This window comes from Pristiophorus japonicus, chromosome 21 (genome assembly GCF_044704955.1).
Source record: "Pristiophorus japonicus isolate sPriJap1 chromosome 21, sPriJap1.hap1, whole genome shotgun sequence".
NCBI classification, from domain to species: domain Eukaryota; kingdom Metazoa; phylum Chordata; class Chondrichthyes; family Pristiophoridae; genus Pristiophorus; species Pristiophorus japonicus.
The window spans coordinates 58,384,991-58,411,002 of record NC_091997.1 but is presented as its reverse complement, the minus strand read 5'-3'; the positions used below and the strand labels follow the sequence as shown (position 1 = coordinate 58,411,002).

General features: G+C 53.5%; 1 protein-coding gene across 14 annotated transcripts in view; it reads right to left on the bottom strand.

The window, feature by feature from the left end:
• The window catches only part of maptb (microtubule-associated protein tau b), a 677,874-nt gene that overhangs the window by 360,772 nt on the left and 291,090 nt on the right, over nucleotides 1-26,012 (bottom strand). For 12 of the 14 annotated variants that reach the window (XM_070864827.1, XM_070864822.1, XM_070864826.1 and 9 more), the window contains 3 exons: nucleotides 25,276-25,314; nucleotides 18,175-18,449; nucleotides 12,817-12,909 (listed from right to left, as the gene is read on the bottom strand). In XM_070864827.1, coding sequence (XP_070720928.1) covers nucleotides 12,817-12,909; nucleotides 18,175-18,449; nucleotides 25,276-25,314 — 407 coding nt within the window. The remainder of the gene's footprint in view (nucleotides 1-12,816; nucleotides 12,910-18,174; nucleotides 18,450-25,275; nucleotides 25,315-26,012) is intronic. The other 2 variants (XM_070864828.1, XM_070864829.1) reach the window with 2 other exon arrangements.

Here is a 26,012-nt window from a genome sequence, read left to right as displayed (position 1 = left end):
CTGGGAAACTGGGAATCTCACACACTGGGAATCTCTCACACTAGGAATCTCACACATTGGGAATCTCACACACTGGGACAGTGGGAATCTCACACACTGGGAATCTCACACATTGGGACAATGGGAATCTCATACACTTGGAATCTCACACACTGGGAATCTCACATCCTGGGACACTGGGAATCTCACACACTGGAACACTGGGAATCTCACACGCTAGGACACTGGGAATCTCACACACTGGGAATCTTACACATTGGGACACTGGGAATCTCACACACTGGGAATCTCACACATGGGACACTGGGAATCTCACACGCTGGAACACTGGGAATCTCACACTGGGAATCTCACACACTGTAATCTCACACATTGGGACACTGGGAATCTCACACACTGGGAATCTCACACACTGGGACACTGGGAATCTCACACACTGGGACACTGGGAATCTCACACACTGGGAATCTCACACACTGGGAATCTCATGCACAGGGACACTAGGAATCTCACACACTCAGAATCTCACACACTGGGAATCTCACATACTGGGACACTGGGAATATCAAACACTGGAACACCGGAAATCATACACACCGGAACACTGGGAATGTCACACAGTCAGAATGTCACACACTGGGAATCTCACCCACTGGGACACTGGGAGACTCACACACTCAGAAACTCATACACTGGGAATCTCACACACTGGGACACTGGGAATCTCACACTCAGAATCTCACACACTGGGAATCTTACGCACTGGGAATCTCACACACTGGGAAACTGGGAATCTCACACACTGGGAATCTCTCACACTAGGAATCTCACACATTGGTAATCTCACACACTGGGACAGTGGGAATCTCACACACTGGGAATCTCACACATTAGGACAATGGGAATCTCATGCACTTGGAATCTCACACACTGGGAATCTCACATCCTGGGACACTGGGGATCTCACACACTGGAACACTGGGAATCTCACACGCTAGGACACTGGGAATCTCACGCACTCAGAATCTCACACACTGGGAATCTCACACACTGGGAATCTCACACACTGGGACACTGGGAATCTCACACACTGGGAATCTCACACATGGGACACTGGGAATCTCATACGCTGGGGCACTGGGAATCTCACACTGGGAATCCCAAACACCGTAATCTCACACATTGGGACACTGGGAATCTCACACACTGGGAATTTCACACACTGGGACACTGGGAATCTCACACACTGGGACACTAGGAATCTCACACACTGGGAATCTCACACACTGGGGATTTCACACACTGGGACACTGGAATCTCACACACTTGGACACTGGGAATCTCACACACTGGGACACTGGGAGACTCACACACTCAGAAACTCACACACTGGGAATCGCACACACTGGGACACTGGGAATCTCACACACTGGGAATCTCACACAATGGCATACTGGGAATCTCACCCACTGGGACACTGGGAATCTGACACACTCAGAATCTCTCACACTGGGAATCTCACATACTGGGACACTGGGAATACCACACACTCAGAATCTCACACACTGGGAATCTCACACACTGGGACACTGGGAATCTCACACACTGGGGATTTCACACACTGGGACACTGGAATCTCACACATTGGGACACTGGGAATCTCACACTGGGAATCTCACACACTGGGACACTGGGAATCTCACACACTGGGACACTGGGAATCTCACACACTGGGAATCTCACACACTGGGAATCTCATGCACTGGGACACTGGGAATCTCACACACTCAGAATCTCACACACTGGGAATCTCACACACTGAGACACTGGGAATCTCAAACACTGGAACACCGGGAATCTCACACACTGGAACACTGGGAATCTCACACAGTCAGAATGTCACACACTGGGAATCTCACCCACTGGGACACTGGGAGACTCACACACTCAGAAACTCATACACTGGGAATCTCACACACTGGGACACTGGGAATCTCACACTCAGAATCTCACACACTGGAAATCTCACGCACTGGGAATCTCACACACTGGGAAACTGGGAATCTCACACACTGGGAATCTCACACACTGGGATACTGGGAATCTCACACGCTGGGACACTGGGAATCTCATACTGGGAATCTCACATACTGGGAATCTCACACACTGAGACACTGGAAATCTCATACACTCAGAATGTCACACACTGAGAATCTCACCCACTGGGACACTGGGAGACTCACACACTCAGAAACTCACACACTGGGAATCTCACATGCTGGGACACTGAGAATCTCACACTCAGAATCTCACACACTGGGAATCTCACACACTGGGAATCTCACACACTGTGAAACTGGGAATCTCACACACTGGTAATCTCTCACACTGGGAATCTCACATATTGGGAATCTCACCCTCTGGGACAGTGGGAATCTCACACACTGGGAATCTCACACATTGGGACAATGGGAATCTCATACACTTGGAATCTCACACACTGGGGATCTCACACACTGGGAATCTCACACATTGGGACACTGGGAACCTCACACACTGGGACACTGGGAATCACACACACCCAGAATCTCGCACACCGGGAATCTCACACACTGGGACACTGGGAATCTCACACACTCAGATTCTCACACACTGGGAATCTCACACACTGGGAATCTCACACACTGGATCACTGGGAATCTCACACACTGGGAATCTTACACACTGGGAATCTCACACTCTGGGACACTGGGAATCTCACACACTGGGAATCTCACACATGGGACACTGGGAATCTCACACGCTGGGACACTGGGAATCTCACACTGGGAATCTCACACACTGTAATCTCATACATCGGGACACTGGGAATCTCACACACTGGGAATCTCACACACTGGGACACTGGGAATCTCACACACGGGGACACTGGGCATCTCACACACTGGGAATCTCACACACTGGGACACTGGGAATCTCACACACTGGGGATTTCACACACTGGGACACTGGAATCTCACACATTGGGACACTGTGAATCTCACACTGGGAATCTCACACACTGGGACACTGGGAATCTCACACACTGGGACACTGGGAATCTCACACACTTAGAATGTCACAAACTGGGAATATCATACACTGGGACACTGGGAATCTCGCACACTGGGAATCTCACACACTGGGAATCTCATGCCCTGGGGCACTGGGAATCTCACACACTCAGAATCTCACACACTGGGAATCTCACACACTGAGACACTGGGAATCTCAAACACTGGAACACCGGGAATCTCACACACTGGAACACTGGGAATCTCACACAGTCAGAATGTCACACACTGGGAATCTCACCCACTGGGACACTGGGAGACTCACACACTCAGAAACTCATACACTGGGAATCTCACACACTGGGACACTGGGAATCTCACACTCAGAATCTCACACACTGGGAATCTCACGCACTGGGAATCTCACACACTGGGAAACTGGGAATCTCACACACTGGGATACTGGGAATCTCACACGCTGGGACACTGGGAATCTCATACTGGGAATCTCACATACTGGGAATCTCACACACTGAGACACTGGAAATCTCATACACTCAGAATGTCACACACTGGGAATCTCACCCACTGGGACACTGGGAGACTCACACACTCAGAAACTCACACACTGGGAATCTCACATGCTGGGACACTGAGAATCTCACACTCAGAATCTCACACACTGGGAATCTCACACACTGGGAATCTCACACACTGTGAAACTGGGAATCTCACACACTGGGAATCTCTCACACTGGGAATCTCACATATTGGGAATCTCACACACTGGGACAGTGGGAATCTCACACACTGGGAATCTCACACACTGGGAATCTCATGCACTGGGACACTGGGAATCTCACACTCAGAATCTCACACACTGGGAATCTCACGCACTGGGAATCTCACACACTGGGACACTGGGAATCTCACACACTGGGAATCTCACACACTGGGACACTGGGAATCTCACACGCTGGGACACTGGGAATCTCATAATGGGAGTCTCACATACTGGGAATCTCACACACTGAGACACTGGAAATCTCATACACTCAGAATGTCACACACTGGGAATCTCACCCACTGGGACACTGGGAGACTCACACACTCAGAAACTCACACACTGGGAATCTTACACGCTGGGACACTAGGAATCTCACACACTCAGAATCTCTCACACTGAGAATCTCACACACTGGGACACTGGAATCTCACACTCAGAATCTCACACACTGGGAATCTCACACACTGGGAAACTGGGAATCTCACACACTGGGAATCTCTCACACTAGGAATCTCACACATTGGGAATCTCATACACTGGGACAGTGGGAATCTCACACACTGGGAATCTCACACATTGGGACAATGGGAATCTCATACACTTGGAATCTCACACACTGGGAATCTCACATCCTGGGACACTGGGAATCTCACACACTGGAACACTGGGAATCTCACACGCTAGGACACTGGGAATCTCACACACTCAGAATCTCACACTGGGAATCTCACACACTGGGAATCTCACACACTAGATCACTGGGAATCTCACACACTGGGAATCTTACACACTGGGACACTGGGAATCTCACACACTGGGAATCTCACACATGGGACACTGGGAATCTCACACGCTGGAACACTGGGAATCTCACACACTGTAATCTCACACATTGGGACACTGGGAATCTCACACACTGGGAATCTCACACACTGGGACACTGGGAATCTCACACCCTGGGACACTGAGAATCTCACACACTGGGAATCTCAAACAGTGGGAATCTCATGCACTGGGACACTGGGAATCTCACACACTCAGAATCTCACACACTGGGAATCTCACACACTGGAACACCGGAAATCATACACACCGGAACACTGGGAATGTCACACAGTCAGAACGTCATACACTGGCAATCTCACCCACTGGGACACTGGGAGACTCACACACTCAGAAACTCATACACTGGGAATCTCACACACTGGGACACTGGGAATCTCACACTCAGAATCTCACACACTGGGAATCTCACGCACTGGGAATCTCACACACTGGGAAACTGGGAATCTCGCACACTGGGAATCTCTCACACTAGGAATCTCACACATTGGTACTCTCACACACTGGGACAGTGGGAATCTCACACACTGGGAATCTCACACATTAGGACAATGGGAATCTCATACACTTGGAATCTCACACACTGGGAATCTCACATCCTGGGACACTGGGAATCTCACACACTGAAACACTGGGAATCTCACACGTTAGGACACTGGGAATCTCACGCACTCAGAATCTCACACACTGGGAATCTCACACACTGGGAATCTCACACACTAGATCACTGGGAATCTCACACACTGGGAATCTTACACACTGGGAATCTCACACACTGGGACACTGGGAATCTCACACACTGGGAATCTCACACACGGGACACTGGGAATCTCATACGCTGGGACACTGGGAATCTCACACTGGGAATCTCACACACTGTAATCTCACACATTGGGACACTGGGAATCTCACACACTGGGAATTTCACACACTGGGACACTGGGAATCTCACACACTGGGACACTGGGAATCTCACACACTGGGAATCTCACACACTGGGGATTTCACACACTGGGACACTGGAATCTCACACACTGGGACACTGGGAATCTCACACACTGGGACACTGGGAGACTCACACACTCAGAAACTCACACACTGGGAATCTCATGCACCGGGACACTGGGAATCTGACACACTCAGAATCTCTCACACTGGGAATCTCACATACTGGGACACTGGGAATACCACACACTCAGAATCTCACACACTGGGAATCTCACACACTGGGACACTGGGAATCTCACACACTGGGGATTTCACACACTGGGACACTGGAATCTCACACATTGGGACACTGGGAATCTCACACTGGGAATCTCACACACTGGGACACTGGGAATCTCACACACTGGGACACTGGGAATCTCACACACTGGGAAGCTCACACACTGGGAATCTCATGCACTGGGACACTGGGAATCTCACACACTAGAATCTCACACACTGGGAATCTCACACACTGAGACACTGGGAATCTCAAACACTGGAACACCGGGAATCTCACACACTGGAACACTGGGAATCTCACACAGTCAGAATGTCACACACTGGGAATCTCACCCACTGCGACACTGGGAGACTCACACACTCAGAAACTCATACACTGGGAATCTCACACACTGGGACACTGGGAATCTCACACTCAGAATCTCACACACTGGGAATCTCACGCACTGGGAATCTGGGAATCTCACACACTGGGAATCTCACACACTGGGATACTGGGAATCTCACACGCTGGGACACTGGGAATCTCATACTGGGAATCTCACATACTGGGAATCTCACACACTGAGACACTGGAATTCTCATACATTCAGAATGTCACACACTGGGAATCTCACCCACTGGGACACTGGGAGACTCACACACTCAGAAACTCACACACTGGGAATCTCACATGCTGGGACACTGAGAATCTCTCACTCAGAATCTCACACACTGGGAATCTCACACACTGGGAATCTCACACACTGTGAAACTGGGAAACTCACACACTGGGAATCTCTCACACTGGGAATCTCACATATTGGGAATCTCACACACTGGGACAGTGGGAATCTCACACACTGGGAATCTCACACACTGGGAATCTCATGCACTGGGACACTGGGAATCTCACACTCAGAATCTCACACACTGGGAATCTCACGCACTGGGAATCTCACACACTGGGACACTGGGAATCTCACACACTGGGAATCTCACACACTGGGACACTGGGAATCTCACACGCTGGGACACTGGGAATCTCATAATGGGAGTCTCACATACTGGGAATCTCACACACTGAGACACTGGAAATCTCATACACTCAGAATGTCACACACTGGGAATCTCACCCACTGGGACACTGGGAGACTCACACACTCAGAAACTCACACACTGGGAATCTTACACGCTGGGACACTAGGAATCTCACACACTCAGAATCTCTCACACTGAGAATCTCACACACTGGGACACTGGAATCTCACACTCAGAATCTCACACACTGGGAATCTCACACACTGGGAAACTGGGAATCTCACACACTGGGAATCTCTCACACTAGGAATCTCACACATTGGGAATCTCATACACTGGGACAGTGGGAATCTCACACACTGGGAATCTCACACATTGGGACAATGGGAATCTCATACACTTGGAATCTCACACACTGGGAATCTCACATCCTGGGACACTGGGAATCTCACACACTGGAACACTGGGAATCTCACACGCTAGGACACTGGGAATCTCACACACTCAGAAACTCACACACTGGGAATCTCACACACTGGGAATCTCACACACTAGATCACTGGGAATCTCACACACTGGGAATCTTACACACTGGGACACTGGGAATCTCACACACTGGGAATCTCACACATGGGACACTGGGAATCTCACACGCTGGAACACTGGGAATCTCACACACTGTAATCTCACACATTGGGACACTGGGAATCTCACACACTGGGAATCTCACACACTGGGACACTGGGAATCTCACACCCTGGGACACTGAGAATCTCACACACTGGGAATCTCAAACAGTGGGAATCTCATGCACTGGGACACTGGGAATCTCACACACTCAGAATCTCACACACTGGGAATCTCACACACTGGAACACCGGAAATCATACACACCGGAACACTGGGAATGTCACACAGTCAGAACGTCATACACTGGCAATCTCACCCACTGGGACACTGGGAGACTCACACACTCAGAAACTCATACACTGGGAATCTCACACACTGGGACACTGGGAATCTCACACTCAGAATCTCACACACTGGGAATCTCACGCACTGGGAATCTCACACACTGGGAAACTGGGAATCTCGCACACTGGGAATCTCTCACACTAGGAATCTCACACATTGGTACTCTCACACACTGGGACAGTGGGAATCTCACACACTGGGAATCTCACACATTAGGACAATGGGAATCTCATACACTTGGAATCTCACACACTGGGAATCTCACATCCTGGGACACTGGGAATCTCACACACTGAAACACTGGGAATCTCACACGTTAGGACACTGGGAATCTCACGCACTCAGAATCTCACACACTGGGAATCTCACACACTGGGAATCTCACACACTAGATCACTGGGAATCTCACACACTGGGAATCTTACACACTGGGAATCTCACACACTGGGACACTGGGAATCTCACACACTGGGAATCTCACACACGGGACACTGGGAATCTCATACGCTGGGACACTGGGAATCTCACACTGGGAATCTCACACACTGTAATCTCACACATTGGGACACTGGGAATCTCACACACTGGGAATTTCACACACTGGGACACTGGGAATCTCACACACTGGGACACTGGGAATCTCACACACTGGGAATCTCACACACTGGGGATTTCACACACTGGGACACTGGAATCTCACACACTGGGACACTGGGAATCTCACACACTGGGACACTGGGAGACTCACACACTCAGAAACTCACACACTGGGAATCTCATGCACCGGGACACTGGGAATCTGACACACTCAGAATCTCTCACACTGGGAATCTCACATACTGGGACACTGGGAATACCACACACTCAGAATCTCACACACTGGGAATCTCACACACTGGGACACTGGGAATCTCACACACTGGGGATTTCACACACTGGGACACTGGAATCTCACACATTGGGACACTGGGAATCTCACACTGGGAATCTCACACACTGGGACACTGGGAATCTCACACACTGGGACACTGGGAATCTCACACACTGGGAAGCTCACACACTGGGAATCTCATGCACTGGGACACTGGGAATCTCACACACTCAGAATCTCACACACTGGGAATCTCACACACTGAGACACTGGGAATCTCAAACACTGGAACACCGGGAATCTCACACACTGGAACACTGGGAATCTCACACAGTCAGAATGTCACACACTGGGAATCTCACCCACTGCGACACTGGGAGACTCACACACTCAGAAACTCATACACTGGGAATCTCACACACTGGGACACTGGGAATCTCACACTCAGAATCTCACACACTGGGAATCTCACGCACTGGGAATCTGGGAATCTCACACACTGGGAATCTCACACACTGGGATACTGGGAATCTCACACGCTGGGACACTGGGAATCTCATACTGGGAATCTCACATACTGGGAATCTCACACACTGAGACACTGGAATTCTCATACATTCAGAATGTCACACACTGGGAATCTCACCCACTGGGACACTGGGAGACTCACACACTCAGAAACTCACACACTGGGAATCTCACATGCTGGGACACTGAGAATCTCTCACTCAGAATCTCACACACTGGGAATCTCACACACTGGGAATCTCACACACTGTGAAACTGGGAAACTCACACACTGGGAATCTCTCACACTGGGAATCTCACATATTGGGAATCTCACACACTGGGACAGTGGGAATCTCACACACTGGGAATCTCACACATTGGGACAATGGGAATCTCATACACTTGGAATCTCACACACTGGGAATCTCACACACTGGGAATCTCACACATTGGGACACTGGGAACCTCACACACTGGGACACTGGGAAGCACACACACCCAGAACCTCGCACACCAGGAATCTCACACACTGGGACACTGGGAATCTCACACACTCAGAATCTCACATACTGGGAATCTCACACACTGGGAATCTCACACACTGGATCACTGGGAATCTCACACACTGGGAATCTTACACACTGGGAATCTCACACTCTGGGACACTGGGAATCTCACACACTGGGAATCTCACACATGGGACACTGGGAATCTCACACGCTGGGACACTGGGAATCTCACACATGGGAATCTCACACACTGTAATCTCATACATTGGGACACTGGGAATCTCACAGACTGGGGCACTGGGAATCTCACACACTGGGACACTTGGAATCTCACACACTGGGAATCTCACACACTGGGACACTGGGAATCTCACACACTGGGGATTTCACACACGGGGACACTGGAATCTCACACATTGGGACACTGTGAATCTCACACTGGGAATCTCACACACTGGGACACTGGGAATCTCACACACTGGGACACTGGGAATCTCACACACTTAGAATGTCACACACTGGGAATCTCACCCACTGGGACACTGGGAGACTCACACACTCAGAAACGCACACACTGGGAATCTCATACACTGGGACACTGGGAATCTCACACACTGGGAATCTCACACACTGGGAATCTCATGCACTGGGACACTGGGAATCTCACACAGTCAGAATGTCACACACTGGGAATCTCACCCACTGCGACACTGGGAGACTCACACACTCAGAAACGCATACACTGGGAATCTCACACACTGGGACACTGGGAATCTCACACTCAGAATCTCACACACTGTGAATCTCACACATTGGGAATCTCACACACTGGGAAACTGGGAATCTCACACACTGGGAATCTCACACACTGGGATACTGGGAATCTCACACGCTGGGACACTGGAAATCTCATACTGGGAATCTCACATACTGGGAATCTCACACACTGAGACACTGGAAATCTCATACACTCAGAATGTCACACACTGGGAATCTCACCCACTGGGACATTGGGAAACTCACACACTCAGAAACTCACACACTGGGAATCTCACATGCTGGGACACTGAGAATCTCACACTCAGAATCTCACACACTGGGAATCTCACACACTGGGAATCTCACACACTGTGAAACTGGGAATCTCACACACTGGGAATCTCTCACACTGGGAATCTCACATATTGGGAATCTCACACACTGGGACAGTGGGAATCTCACACACTGGGAATCTCACACACTGGGAATCTCATGCACTGGGACACTGGGAATCTCACACTCAGAATCTCACACACTGGGAATCTCACGCACTGGGAATCTCACACACTGGGACACTGGGAATCTCACACACTGGGAATCTCACACACTGGGACACTGGGAACCTCACATGCTGGGACACTGGGAATCTCACACTGGGAATCTCATACACTGGGAATGTCACACACTGGGAATCTCACACATTGGGACACTGGGGATCTCACACACTGGGAATCTCACACATTGGGGCACTGGGAATCTCACACACTGGGACACTGGGAATCTCACACACTGGGAATGTCACACACTGGGACACTGGGAATCTCACACACTGGGAATCTCACACACTGGGACACTGGGAATCTCTCACACACTGGGACACTGGGAATCTCACATACTGGAACACTGGGAATCTCACACACTCAGAATCTCACACACTGGGAATCTCACACAGTGTGACACTGGGAATCTCACATACTCAGAATCTCACACACTGGGACACTGGGAATCTCACACACAGGGACACTGGGAATCTCACACACTCAGAATCTCACACACTGGGACACTGTGAATCTCACATCCTGGGACACTGGGAATCTCACACACTCAGAATCTCACACACTGGGAATCTCACACACTGGGAATCTCACACTCTGGGACACTGGGAATCTCACACACTGGGAATCCCACACACTGGGAATCTCACACATTGGGACACTGGGAATCTCACACTCTGGGACACTGGTATTCTCACGCATTGGGAATCTCTCACACTGGGAATCTCCCATGTTGGGGCACTCGGAATCTCACACACTGGGAATCTCACACATTTGGTCACTGGGAATCTCACACACTGGGAATCTCACACATTGGGACACTGGAAATCTCACACACTGGGAATCTCACACATTGGGACACTGGGAATCTCACACTGAGAATCTCACACACTGGGAATCTCACACACTGGGGCACTGGGAAACTCACACACTGGGAATCTCACACACAGGGACACTGGGAATCTCACACACTGGGAATCTCACACAGTGGGACACTGGGAATCTCACACACTGGGACACTGGGAATCTCACACACTGGGACACTGGGAATATCACACACTCAGAATCTCACACACTGGAAATCTCACACACTGGGACATTGGGAATCTCACATACTCAGAATCTCACACACTGGGACACTGGGAATCTCACACACTGGGACACTGGGAATCTCACACACTGGAATGCTGGGGATCTCACACGCTAGGACACTGGGAATCTCACACACTCACAATCTCACACACTGGGAATCTCACACACTGGGACACTGGGAATCTCACACACTGGGAATCTCACACACTGGGAATCCCACACACTGGGAATCTCACACACTGGGAATCTCACACACTGGGACACTGGGAATCTCACACACTGGGACACTGGGAATCTCACACACTGGGAATCTCACACATTGGGACAATGGGAATCTCACACACTGGGAATCTCACACATTGGGACACTGGGAATCTCACACACTGAGATACTGGGAATCTCACATACTGGGAATCTCACACACTGGGAATCTCACACACTGGTAATCTCACATGCTGGGACACTGGGAATCTCACACACTGGGACACTGGGAATCTCACACACAGACACTGGGAATATCACACACTGGGAATCTCACACACTTGGAATCTCACATGCTGGGACATTCAGACCTGTGTTACCGACACTGAATGGGCCCTGCCCCTGCACTTACATTGCCTCCTCCTGGAACGTGCCTGATCTTGTCCTTGGACCCACACTTAGCTTGCACAGTGCTGTAATCTTCCTTTTTGTGTACGATTTGTACCTGCATCATTTTGTTAGAAAAAGGGTCAAATTAATCACAGGCAAAATACTCAGTGCCACGGATAAAACTGTGCATCATAAAAGTTGTGACACTCAAAGGTACATTACAATACTAGTGAGATGACGTGTGCATAGTCTACACTGTGGATGCAAAGAGGCTTTAGGGGGCTATCGAGAGGCTAAGTGAGTGGGCAAGAACATGGCAAATGGAAATTAATGTTGAGAAAGGTGAAGTTATCCACTTTGGTCAGAAAAGCTGAGTATTTTTAAATGGTGAGAGATTGGGAAATGTTGGTGTTATGAGGGACCTGGGTGTCCTTGTACACGAATCACTGAAATTTAACATGCAGGTACAGCAACCAATAAGAAATGCAAATGATATGTTGGCCTTTATTACAGGAAGATTTGAGTATCAGAGTAAAGATGTCTTACTGCAATTACATAGGGCCCTGGTGAATGATATATTTGAATCACCCTTTGTTCAGCCCCACCTCTCAGCGTCTCTCCATTGAGTGAAGACTCACATTCCTTGCATCACTTTTTGCCTCACCCTTCACATTAAGTTGCATCTGTCTCCTGTCTGTTCCTTCCTCTACCCTAGCAGTATCCTCCTGCAAAAAAACCAACTTCAGCAGATTTCGAGAATGTTGCGCTGAACTTGCTGGGGTTGGAGAGAGTGAAAGTCACATTTCCTCTCGGGGGCTGTCAATATGGCCCATTTGGACTAGACTTTTAAATTCCAGTTGTGGGGGGGGGGATCATTTGTGGATATGTTGTCTGCCTTCACCCCCGCCCCAGGTCAAGTAGCCATGGGGACTTCCTGGGCTTAACACCTTTGTAGAGTCTCAGTGGAACTCATGCTAGAGAAGACTTGTCGGGAGTATAACTCCTGGGAGGACCACCAAAGCCAGGCATGGATGGAGCCAGACTAAAGGCACTGCCCAACTGGGAGTGGGTTGAAATTCAGACCAATTACCCATCCACGTTAAAATGTCTTCTGTTGTGGAAGCAACCCAGAAAGCCAAATGTTAACATCAACTGCAGCGACCAGTGATCTGCCGGATTAGGGTAAGATAACCAATGAATCGGAGCCAGATATCTTGCTCTGGACAGAGAGCAGTGGAACAATGGGTCACCTCAGGTTCCACCAGGCACAGGAGACTCGAGCTAACTGGAATGTTCCATCGCCCTCCTGTGAAATATACTTTTACTTTTCAAGTGCTTAAGAAGGCCCTCACTATTTCCTTTTATATCATGTGCTGGTCATTATTCATAATCCCTTTTAGTCCTTCTGATATTCCTTACCCCTCCCCACTGCACTTTCTACATTCCCCATGATTATCTTTAGGGATTATATTATATGCTTCCTTTTAAGGTATTAGTTTAGTTTTAATCTCTTCATTGATCCATGAAATTATATTATTTGAAGGCGCCCCTTTTCCCATACAGGATTATATTTGTATCTGTTTCACATTTGAAGATTTGCTAACTTTCCCACCATTCATTTGGGCCTGGTCCCAATTATTCTCCTACTGTCAGATCTGCCACCCCCCTCCCCCTGCTGCACCGCTGCCTCCCCTGTAACCGGCTTCGCTGCCGACCAGCCGGCCCAGCCCCACGCTGAGGCCGCAATCCGGTCTGCTGCACGGCGAGGTCACCCGCCGGGTTTCAATAATGCTGTGGGTGGCTGGGGAACCTCTCCATTGCCACATCGGATGACTGACCAGCGCAATCCCCGGTCATTCACCCAACAGTCAACATAGACCCCAGTGATCTAGGAAGTAGTCCCGAATACAATCTAACCCCCTTCTCTCCATCCCGATCCCCCTTCTCTCTATCTCGATCCCCCTTCTCTCCATCTCAACCCCCCTTCTCTCCATCTCAACCCCCCTTCTCTCCATCTCTATCCTCCTTCTCTCCATCTCTATCCCCCTTCTCTCCATCTCTAACTCCCTTCTCTCCATCTCTAACGTCTCGACCTGTTTCTTTTTCTCTATCGCTAACCCTCATACTGTTTCTCCCCGTCCTTTGCTTAGTACATACACGACAAAGGCACACCCAGCCCAGTCGACCTGGCAAAGTCCTCCTCACCAACATCTGGGGACTTGTGCCACAATTGGGAGAGCTGCCCCATGGACTAGTCAAGCCACAGCCTGACATAGTGATACTCACAAAATCATAGCTTTCAGCCAATGTCCCAGACTCCTCCATCACCATCCCTGGGTATGTCCTGTCCCACCGGCAGGACAGACCTACCCGAGGTGGTGGCACAGTGGTACACAGTCGGGAGAGAGTGGCCCTGGGAGTCCTCAACATTGACTCCGGACCCCATAGAAACATAGAAACATAGAAACATAGAAAATAGGTGCAGGAGTAGGCCATTCGGCCCTTCTAGCCTGCACCGCCATTCAATGAGTTCATGGCTGAACATGCAACTTCAGTACCCCATTCCTGCTTTCTCACCATACCCCTTGATTCCCCTAGTAGTAAGGACTTCATCTAACTCCTTTTTGAATATATTTAGTGAATTGGCCTCAACAACTTTCTGTGGTAGAGAATTCCACAGGTTCACCAATCTCTGGGTGAAGAAATTCCTCCTCATCTCGGTCCTAAATGGCTTCCCCCTTATCCTTAGACTGTGTCCCCTGGTTCTGGACTTCCCCAACATTGGGAACATTCTTCCTGCATCTAACCTGTCTAACCCCGTCAGAATTTTAAACGTTTCTATGAGATCCCCTCTCATTCTTCTGAACTCCAGTGAATACAAGCCCAGTTGATCCAATCTTTCTTGATAGGTCAGTCCCGCCATCCCGGGAATCAGTCTGGTGAAACCTTCGCTGCCCTCCCTCAATAGCAAGAATGTCCTTCCTCAGGTTAGGAGACCAAAACTGTACACAATACTCTAGGTGTGGCCTCACCAAGGCCCTGTACAATTGTAGCAACACCTCCCTGCCCTTGTACTCAAATCCCCTCGCTATGAAGGCCAACATGCCATTTGCTTTCTCATGGCTTCAGGTCAAGCATGGGCAAGGAAACCTCCTGCTGATTACCATCTACCCACTCCCTCAGCTGATGAATTAGTACTCCTCCATGTTGAACACCACTTGGAAGAAGCAGTGAGAGTAGCAAGGGCACAGAATGTACTCTGGGTGGGGGACTTCAATATTCATCACCAAGAGCGGCTCGGTAGCACCACTACTGACCGAGCTGGCCGAGTCCTGAAGGACATAGTTGCCAGAATGGGATTGCGGCAGGTGAGAGAACCAACACGAGGGAACTACTTACTTGCCCTTGTCCCCACCAATCTACCTGCCACAGATGCATCTGTCCATGATAGCATTAGTAGCAGTGACCACCACACAGTCCTTGTGGAGACAAAGTCCTGTCTTCACACTGAGGACATCCTCCATCGTGTTGTGTGGCACTATCACCGTGCTAAATGGGATAGACTCAGAACAGATCCAGCAGCTCAAAACTGGGCATCCATGAGGCGCTGTGGGCCATCAGCAGCAGCAGAATTGTATTCCACCACAATCTGTAACCTCAAGGCCCGGCATATCCCTCACTCTACCATTACTATCAAGCCAGGGGACCAACCCTGGTTCAATGAGGAGTGCAGAAGAGCATGCCAGGAGCAGCACCAGGTGTACCTAAAAATGAGGTGCCAACCTGGGGAAGCTGCAACACAGGACTGTATGCATGCTAAACAGCGGAAGCAGCATGCTCTAGACAGTGATCCCACAATCAATGGCTCAGATCAAAGCTCTGTAGTCCTGCCACATCCAGTCGGGAATGGTGGTGGATAATTAAGCAACTAAAATTGGAGGAGGAGGCTCCATGAATATCCCCATCCTCAATGATGCGGGAGCCCAGCATGCGAGTGCAAAAGACAAGGCTGAAGTGTTTGAAACCATGGTCAGCCAGAAGTGCCGAGTGGATGATCCATATCGGCCTCCTCCTGAGGTCCCCATGATCACAGAAGCCAGTCTTCAGCCAATTCGATTCACTCCATGTGATATCAAGAAATGGCTGAGCGCACTGGATACAGTAAAGACTATGGCCCCAACAACATCCCAGCTGTTGTGCTAAAGGCTTGTGCTCCAGAACTAGCCGCACCTCTAGCCAAGCTGTTCCAGTACAGCTACAACACTGGCATCTACCCGACAATATGTAAACTGCCCAGGTATGTCCTGTCCACAAAAAGCAGGAAAATCCAATCCGGCCAATTACTGTCCCGTCAGTCGATTCTCAATCATCAGCAAAGTGATGGACGGTGTCGTCGACAGTGCTATCAAGTGGCACTTACTCACCAATAACCTGCTCACCGATGTTCAGTTTGTTCATCATAGTCCTTCATCATCACTGGGTCAAATTCCTGGAACTCCCTCCCTAACAGCACTGTGGGAGCACCTTCACCACACGGACTGCAGCGGTTCAAGAAGGCAGCTCACCACCACCTTCTCCAGGGCAATTAGGGATTACCAATAAATGCTGGCTTTGCAAGAGACGCCCACAACCCGGAACAAATTTTTAAAAAGGCAGAGAAACAGGCGATTTGTGCCAATGGGTCGATGCCAGTGTTTCTGTTCCAAATGACCTCCTCCCACCATTCTTCATCTACCCACATCAACATAACATTCATTCCTTTCTCTCTCATATAATTATCTGTCTTCCCCTTGAATGCACCTCTGCTATTTGCCACAACCTCTCTCTATGGCAGCGAGTTCCACATTCTCACCACTCTCTGGGTAAAGAAGTTTCTCCTGAATTCCCCATTGGTTTATTGTGACTGTCTTATATTGACAGCCCCTAGTTCTGGTCTCCTCCACAAATGGAAACCCTTTCAAACCCTTTCATAATCTTAAAGCCCTCTGTCAGGTCAGCCCTTAGCCTTCTCTTTTCTACAGAGAAGAACTCCAGCCTGTTCATACTTTCCTAAATATAACCACTCAGAACTGGTATCATGCTGGTTAATCCTAATTGCACCTTGTCCAGTGACTCTGCCTCTATTTTATAATCTATGGAGACCTACAGCTCACAGTACTCCAAGTGCGATCTAATGGAGATTCTATACAGGTTCAACATAACTTCTCTGCTTCTCAATTCTATCCCTCTAGAAATGAACCCTACTGTTTTGTTTGCTTCTGAATTCCTTGCTGGATTTGAGCTGCTGCTTCTCTGTGTCCCTCTTCTGCCCCAATGGGCCAGGGTGGGCGGGTGCAGGTCTGGCCTGGTGCAGTGTATCAGTAGAGAGCACGGGAGTTACCTTGCCCCCGCCGGGGGTGTGCTTGATGTTCTCTGTCGATCCGATCTTTGATTTGATGTTCTTCAGATCTGGCATGGGCACAGCCACAGGGGTGGTCCGCGTCTTGGAGGCCGCTGGGGATTTCGGAGGCGTGCGCACCACAGCCACTTTCTTTATGTCTTTGGTTGCTCCTGCAGGTTGCTGGGATGGTGTGCGGGAGCGACTGCCGGGGGTTCCGGGAGTGCCGGGACTGCTGCACCCACTGCCACCAGCTCCCGGCTTAGCTGGGGAATCCCCTGAGATACAAGACAGAAAAAACACATTGCGGCAAAATAATAAACCCAATGATTTCCGCTAACTCTCACTGGCGCACAGTTCCACACACACTGACTCTCACTGGGATACAGTCCCACACACACGGACTCTCACTGGGATACAGTCCCACACACACTGACTCTCACTGGGATACAGTCCCACACACACTGACTCTCACTGGGATACAGTCCCACACACACTGACTCTCACTGGGGTACAGTTCCACACTCACTGACTCTCACTGGAGTACAGTCCCACACACACTGACTCTCACTGGGGTACAGTCCCACACACACTGACTCTCACTGGGATACAGTTCCACACACACTGACTCTCACTGGGATACAGTCCCACACACACTGACACTCACTGGGATACAGTCCCACACACACTGACTCTCACTGGGGTACAGTCCCACACACACTGACACTCACTGGGATACAGTCCCACACACACTGACTCTCACTGGGATACAGTTCCACACACACTGACTCTCACTGGAATACAGTCCCACACACACTGACTCTCACTGGGATACAGTCCCACACACACTGACTCTCACTGGAATACAATCCCACACACACTGACTCTCACTGGGATACAGTCCCACACACACTGACTCTCACTGGGATACAGTCCCACACACACTGACTCTCACTGGGGTACAGTTCCACACTCACTGACTCTCACTGGAGTACAGTCCCACACACACTGACTCTCACTGGGGTACAGTCCCACACACACTGACTCTCACTGGGATACAGTCCCACACACACTGACTCTCACTGGGGTACAGTCCCACACACACTGACTCTCACTGGGGTACGGGTTCCACAACACTGACTCTCACTGGGGTACAGGTCCCACACACACTGACTCTCACTGGGGTACAGTCCCACACACACTGACACTCACTGGGGTACAGTCCCACACACACTGACTCTCACTGGGGTACAGTCCCACACACATTGACACTCACTGGGGTACAGTCTCACAAACACTGACTCTCATTGGAGTACAGTCCCACACACACTGACTCTCACTGGGGTACAGTCCCACACACACTGACTCTCACTGGGGTACGGGTTCCACACACACTGACTCACACTGGGGTACAGGTCCCACACACAATGACTCTCACTGGGGTACAGTCCCACACACACTGACTCTCACTGGGGTACAGGTCCCACACACACTGACTCTCACTGCGGTACAGTCCCACACACACTGACTCTAACCGGGGTACAGTCCCACACACACTGACTCTCACTGGGGTACAGTCCCACACACACTGACTCACTGGGGTACAGTCCCACATACACTGACTCACTGGGGTACAGTTAATTCCACATTCACGGACACTCACTGGGGTACAGTCCCACACACAATGACTCTCACTGGGGTACAGTTCCACACACACTGACTCTCACTGGGATACAGTTCCACACACACTGACTCTCACTGGGGTACAGTCCCACACACACTGACTCTCACTGGAGTACAGTCCCACACACACTGACTCTCACTGGGATACAGTCCCACAAACACTGACTCTCACTGGAGTACAGTCCCACACACACTGACTCTCACTGGGGTACAGTCCCACACACACTGACTCTCACTGGGGTACGGGTTCCACACACACTGACTCTCACTGGGGTACAGGTCCCACACACACTGACTCTCACTGCGGTACAGTCCCACACACACTGACTCTCACTGGGGTACAGTCCCACACACACTGACTCACTGGGGTACAGTTCCACACACACTGACTCTCACTGGGTACAGGTCCCACACACACTGACTCTCACTGGGGTACAGTTCCACACACACTGACTCTCACTGGGGTACAGGTCCCACACACACTGACTCTCACTGGGGTACAGTTCCCCACACACTGACTCACTGGGGTACAGTTCCACATGCACTGACTCTCACTGGGGTACGGGTCCCACACACACTGACTCTCACTGGGGTACGGGTCCCACACACACTGACTCTCACTGGGGCACAGTTAATTCCACACACACTGACTCTCACTGGGGTACAGTCCCACACACACTGACTCTCACTGGGGTACAGTTCCCCACACACTGACTCACTGGGGTACAGTTCCACACACACTGACTCTCACTGGGGTACGGGTCCCACACACACTGACTCACTGGGGTACAGTTAATTCCACACACACTGACTCTCGCTGGGGTACGGGTCCCACACACACTGACTCTCACTGGGGTACAGTTAATTCCACACACACTGACTCTCGCTGGGGTACGGGTCCCACACACACTGACTCTCACTGGGGTACAGTTCCACACACACTGACTCTCACTGGGGTACGGGTCCCACACACACTGACTCACTGGGGTACAGTTAATTCCACACACACTGACTCTCACTGGGGTACGCGTCCCACACACACTGACTCACTGGGGTACAGTTAATTCCACATTCACGGACACTCACTGGCGTACAGTCCTACACACACTGACTCTCACTGGGGTACAGTTAGTTCCACATTCACGGACACTCACTGGGGTACAGTTGCACATACACTGATGTTCAGGTCCGTGGTGTTACCATGGCGATGAGCAGTGCGGACATCGTGACCTCCAGGCGCAGGAGATAGTAGCGCTGGAGGTTACCCGGGCCGCAAACCTCGCTGGAAAGTTCACGGGCATCGGTACTCTCGCAAAGCAGGTTATCCCCCCCCTCATGGCCCAAACGGGGGCTGCAATCCAGGTGAATTTGTAGCGCATAAGCCCAGAAATTAGCCTCTTGAGCATCTCCAAGGGCGTGGAGGGGGGTTGATAACGGTGTCGTTGGCGACTTACTGAGCGGGCAGTGCGAGATGAAGGACTCCCGCTAACGTCGTCGGAAGGTAAGCGGCGGAGGCACATCGCTGTGTCCCGATCTGCTTCGCCCGGAGATTGTGACATCCGCCGTGCACATCGCCCCAGTAACACCCCGGGCTCGAACTTGTGTCCCACCCCCTGCAGCATCGCCGGGCGACATCAAGAGCTGTCGGCGCCATCCATCGGGAGGCCGGGCACTTCGGGGGCAATGTTTGAAGGAGCGGCGGCCCAGGTATGTGAACATTGCACTGTTTGCTGATTGTGCCCCACCGTCGCTCAATGCCGCAGTGTAATGGCTGGTCGGGCAGGATCTGGGCCACTGCCATGTCCCGGTAAGTCCTTCCCTTGTAGAGCCAGCAGCAATGGCCCTGCCCTTTCAGGGAGGGGAGGAGACTTCCACCATGCAGAGCTGCACATGTCCCGTTTCACTGCTGGCCCTTGCGCTCCGGGAATGAAGCAGCGAACTAGATCTCGTGCTCCACTTCCTTCCTGAAGCGCAAATGTCGAATTTTTTTAAAGTTTGAAAACATTAGCCCCAAACGGGCGCTCCCCAATTTCTCCCCCATAGTGTCCAAGTCATCAATAAACAACTTGCCATTTATGCTGATTATTCTTTTAATTTAATACTTTTATATAAAGGAGCCAGCAGCTAAGATTTACACACACCGTGACCTCTGGGATAGGGTTAGAGGGCTTACATCCTTTAATATTAGCGCTGTCCCTGCTCAGATAATCCAGGTGATTGGGACAAGCTGCCTGGGTGTTGTCACTGCCTGGGAGGCACAGAGAGTGGCTGCAGGCGGCTCGTGTAGTGCCCGGCCAGCCTGCCTCAGGCCCCTCATTGCCCCCTCACTGCGTGCCCCAGGCCCCTCACTGCCTCCTCGCTGCGTGCCCCAGGCCCCTCACTGCCCCCTCGCTGCGTGCCCCAGGCCTCTCACTGCGTGCCCCAGGCCCCTCACTGCCTGCCCCAGGCCCCGCGCTGCCTGCCCCAGGCCCCTCGCTGCGTGCCCCAGGCCCCTCACTGCGTGCCCCAGGCCCCTCACTGCCCTCTCACTGCCTGCCCCAGGCCCCGCGCTGCCTGCCCCAGGCCCCGCGCTGCCTGCCCCAGGCCCCTCACTGCGTGCCCCAGGCCCCTCACTGCCCTCTCACTGCCTGCCCCAGGCCCCGCGCTGCCTGCCCCAGGCCCCGCGCTGCCTGCCCCAGGCCCCTCGCTGCGTGCCCCAGGCCCCTCACTGCCCTCTCACTGCCTGCCCCAGGCCCCGCGCTGCCTGCCCCAGGCCCCTCGCTGCGTGCCCCAGGCCCCTCACTGCGTGCCCCAGGCCCCTCACTGCCCTCTCACTGCCTGCCCCAGGCCCCGCGCTGCCTGCCCCAGGCCCCTCACTGCCCTCTCACTGCCTGCCCCAGGCCCCTCACTGCCCTCTCACTGCGTGCCCCAGGCCCCTCACTGCCCTCTCACTGCCTGCCCCAGGCCCCTCGCTGCGTGCCCCAGGCCCCTCACTGCGTGCCCCAGGCCCCTCACTGCCCTCTCACTGCCTGCCCCAGGCCCCTCACTGCCCTCTCACTGCCTGCCCCAGGCCCCTCACTGCCTGCCCCAGGCCCCGCGCTGCCTGCCCCAGGCCCCTCGCTGCCTGCCCCAGGCCCCTCACTGCGTGCCCCAGGCCCCGCGCTGCCTGCCCCAGGCCCCTCACTGTCTGCCCCAGGCCCCTCACTGCCTGCCCCAGGCCCCTCACTGTCTGCCCCAGGCCCCTCACTGCCTGCCCCAGGCCCCTCACTGCCTGCCCCAGGCCCCGCGCTGCCTGCCCCAGGCCCCTCACTGCCTGCCCCAGGCCCCTCACTGCCTGCCCCAGGCCCCACGCTGCCTGCCCCAGGCCCCTCACTGCCTGCCCCAGGCCCCTCACTGCGTGCCCCAGGCCCCTCACTGCGTGCCCCAGGCCCCTCGCTGCCTGCCCCAGGCCCCTCACTGCCCTCTCACTGTCTGCCCCAGGCCCCTCACTGCCTGCCCCAGGCCCCTCACTGCCTGCCCCAGGCCCCTCACTGCGTGCCCCAGGCCCCTCACTGCGTGCCCCAGGCCCCTCGCTGCCTGCCCCAGGCCCCTCACTGCCCTCTCACTGTCTGCCCCAGGCCCCGCGCTGCCTGCCCCAGGCCCCTCACTGCCTGCCCCAGGCCCCTCACTGCCTGCCCCAGGCCCCGCGCTGCCTGCCCCAGGCCCCGCGCTGCCTGCCCCAGGCCCCGCGCTGCCTGCCCCAGGCCCCTCACTGTCTGCCCCAGGCCCCTCACTGCGTGCCCCAGGCCCCTCACTGCCCCCTCACTGCGTGCCCCAGGCCCCTCACTGCCTGCCCCAGGCCCCTCACTGCCTGCCCCAGGCCCCTCACTGCCTGCCCCAGGCCCCTCACTGCCTGCCCCAGGCCCCGCGCTGCCTGCCCCAGGCCCCGCGCTGCCTGCCCCAGGCCCCGCGCTGCCTGCCCCAGGCCCCGCGCTGCCTGCCCCAGGCCCCTCACTGCCTGCCCCAGGCCCCGCGCTGCCTGCCCCAGGCCCCTCACTGTCTGCCCCAGGCCCCGCGCTGCCTGCCCCAGGCCCCTCACTGCCCCCTCACTGCGTGCCCCAGGCCCCTCACTGCCTGCCCCAGGCCCCTCACTGCCTGCCCCAGGCCCCTCACTGCCTGCCCCAGGCCCCGCGCTGCCTGCCCCAGGCCCCTCACTGTCTGCCCCAGGCCCCTCACTGCCTGCCCCAGGCCCCGCGCTGCCTGCCCCAGGCCCCTCACTGTCTGCCCCAGGCCCCTCACTGCCTGCCCCAGGCCCCGCGCTGCCTGCCCCAGGCCCCTCACTGTCTGCCCCAGGCCCCTCGCTGCCCCCTCACTGCGTGCCCCAGGCCCCTCACTGCCTGCCCCAGGCCCCTCGCTGCCCCCTCACTGCCTGCCCCAGGCCCCTCACTGCCTGCCCCAGGCCCCGCGCTGCCTGCCCCAGGCCCCGCGCTGCCTGCCCCAGGCCCCTCGCTGCCCCCTCACTGCGTGCCCCAGGCCCCTCACTGTCTGCCCCAGGCCCCTCGCTGCCCCCTCACTGCCTGCCCCAGGCCCCTCACTGCCTGCCCCAGGCCCCGCGCTGCCTGCCCCAGGCCCCGCGCTGCCTGCCCCAGGCCCCGCGCTGCCTGCCCCAGGCCCCTCACTGCCTGCCCCAGGCCCCGCGCTGCCTGCCCCAGGCCCCTCGCTGCCCCCTCACTGCGTGCCCCAGGCCCCTCACTGTCTGCCCCAGGCCCCTCGCTGCCTGCCCCAGGCCCCTCACTGCCTGCCCCAGGCCCCTCGCTGCCCCTCACTGCGTGCCCCAGGCCCCTCACTGCCTGCCCCAGGCCCCTCGCTGCCTGCCCCAGGCCCCTCGCTGCCCCCTCACTGCGTGCCCCAGGCCCCTCACTGTCTGCCCCAGGCCCCTCGCTGCCTGCCCCAGGCCCCTCGCTGTCTGCCCCAAGTCCCACGCTGCCTGCCCCAGGCCCCGCGCTGCCCCCTCACTGCCTGCCCCAGGCCCCTCACTGTCTGCCTCACTGTGCCATCCTGAGAGCTGGCGAGAGGCATTATGTCCTCAGACTTCAGACAAGAAGATTTTTGCACCAGTGAGACACTGATCTTTGGGCCTTGGGGACAGCAAAATCTGGAATCACAAACTGCAGGGTAGAGCTGACAAAGTGGCTAACCAGGGCCACACTACTGCGATAGGACATCACATTGAGGGGCAGGATGTGCTAGGCATAAACTGCCCATTCACTGTACACACACAAGCACATAGAAATATAGTGAGTGTTACACGATAACCCCAGGGGTCAGTGTGTGAGTGTTACACGAGACGGTGACCCCGGGGTCAGGGGTCAGTGTGTGGGTGTTACAGGCGACGGTGACCCCAGGCTCAGGGACAGCTGTACCAGGCTGCCTGCTGCAAAGCATTGAGAGCCACAAACCAACCTCTCTCACCTCTTCCCGACTTCTTTTGCTCCTTTCTTGCTGCTCATCAAAAGAAACCAAGATGTTAGGAAAAAAAACAGTAGAGGCGATTAAAGAAAACAGCCGGAGGGACAGACGGAGGGGCAGACAGAGGGGACAGACGGACGGGGCAGACGGAGGGGCAGACGGAGAGACAGACGGAGAGACAGACGGAGGGGCAGACGGAGGGGCAGACGGAGGGGACAGACGGAGGGGCAGACGGAGGGGCAGACGGAGGGGACAGACGGAGGGACAGACGGAGGGGCAGATGGAGGGGCAGGCGGAGAGACAGACGGAGGGGCAGAGGGAGGGACAGACGGAGGGGCAGATGGAGGGGCAGGCGGAGAGACAGACGGAGGGGCAGAGGGAGAGACAGATGGAGGGGACAGACGGAGGGACAGACGGAGGGGCAGACGGAGGGACAGACGGAGGGGCAGACGGAGGGGCAGACGGAGAGACAGACGGAGGGGGCAGACGGAGGGGGCAGAATTCTAGTTACAAAATGACCACCCTGGCATGAAGAAGACTGCGGATAGATGACAGGGCGTTATTGTAAAACAATGCATCAAATGGTAGTCAAAAAAATGTACAGATTGCACACACCAGTCTGCAGAAGGGTATTTGTAATCTCTAGGTTATTTAATGTTTGCCCCTGTTCTCTTTATATTGTCCACTGCCATCTTATTTGCTGACCCAGTGATAGGATGCGTTCTCTCTCT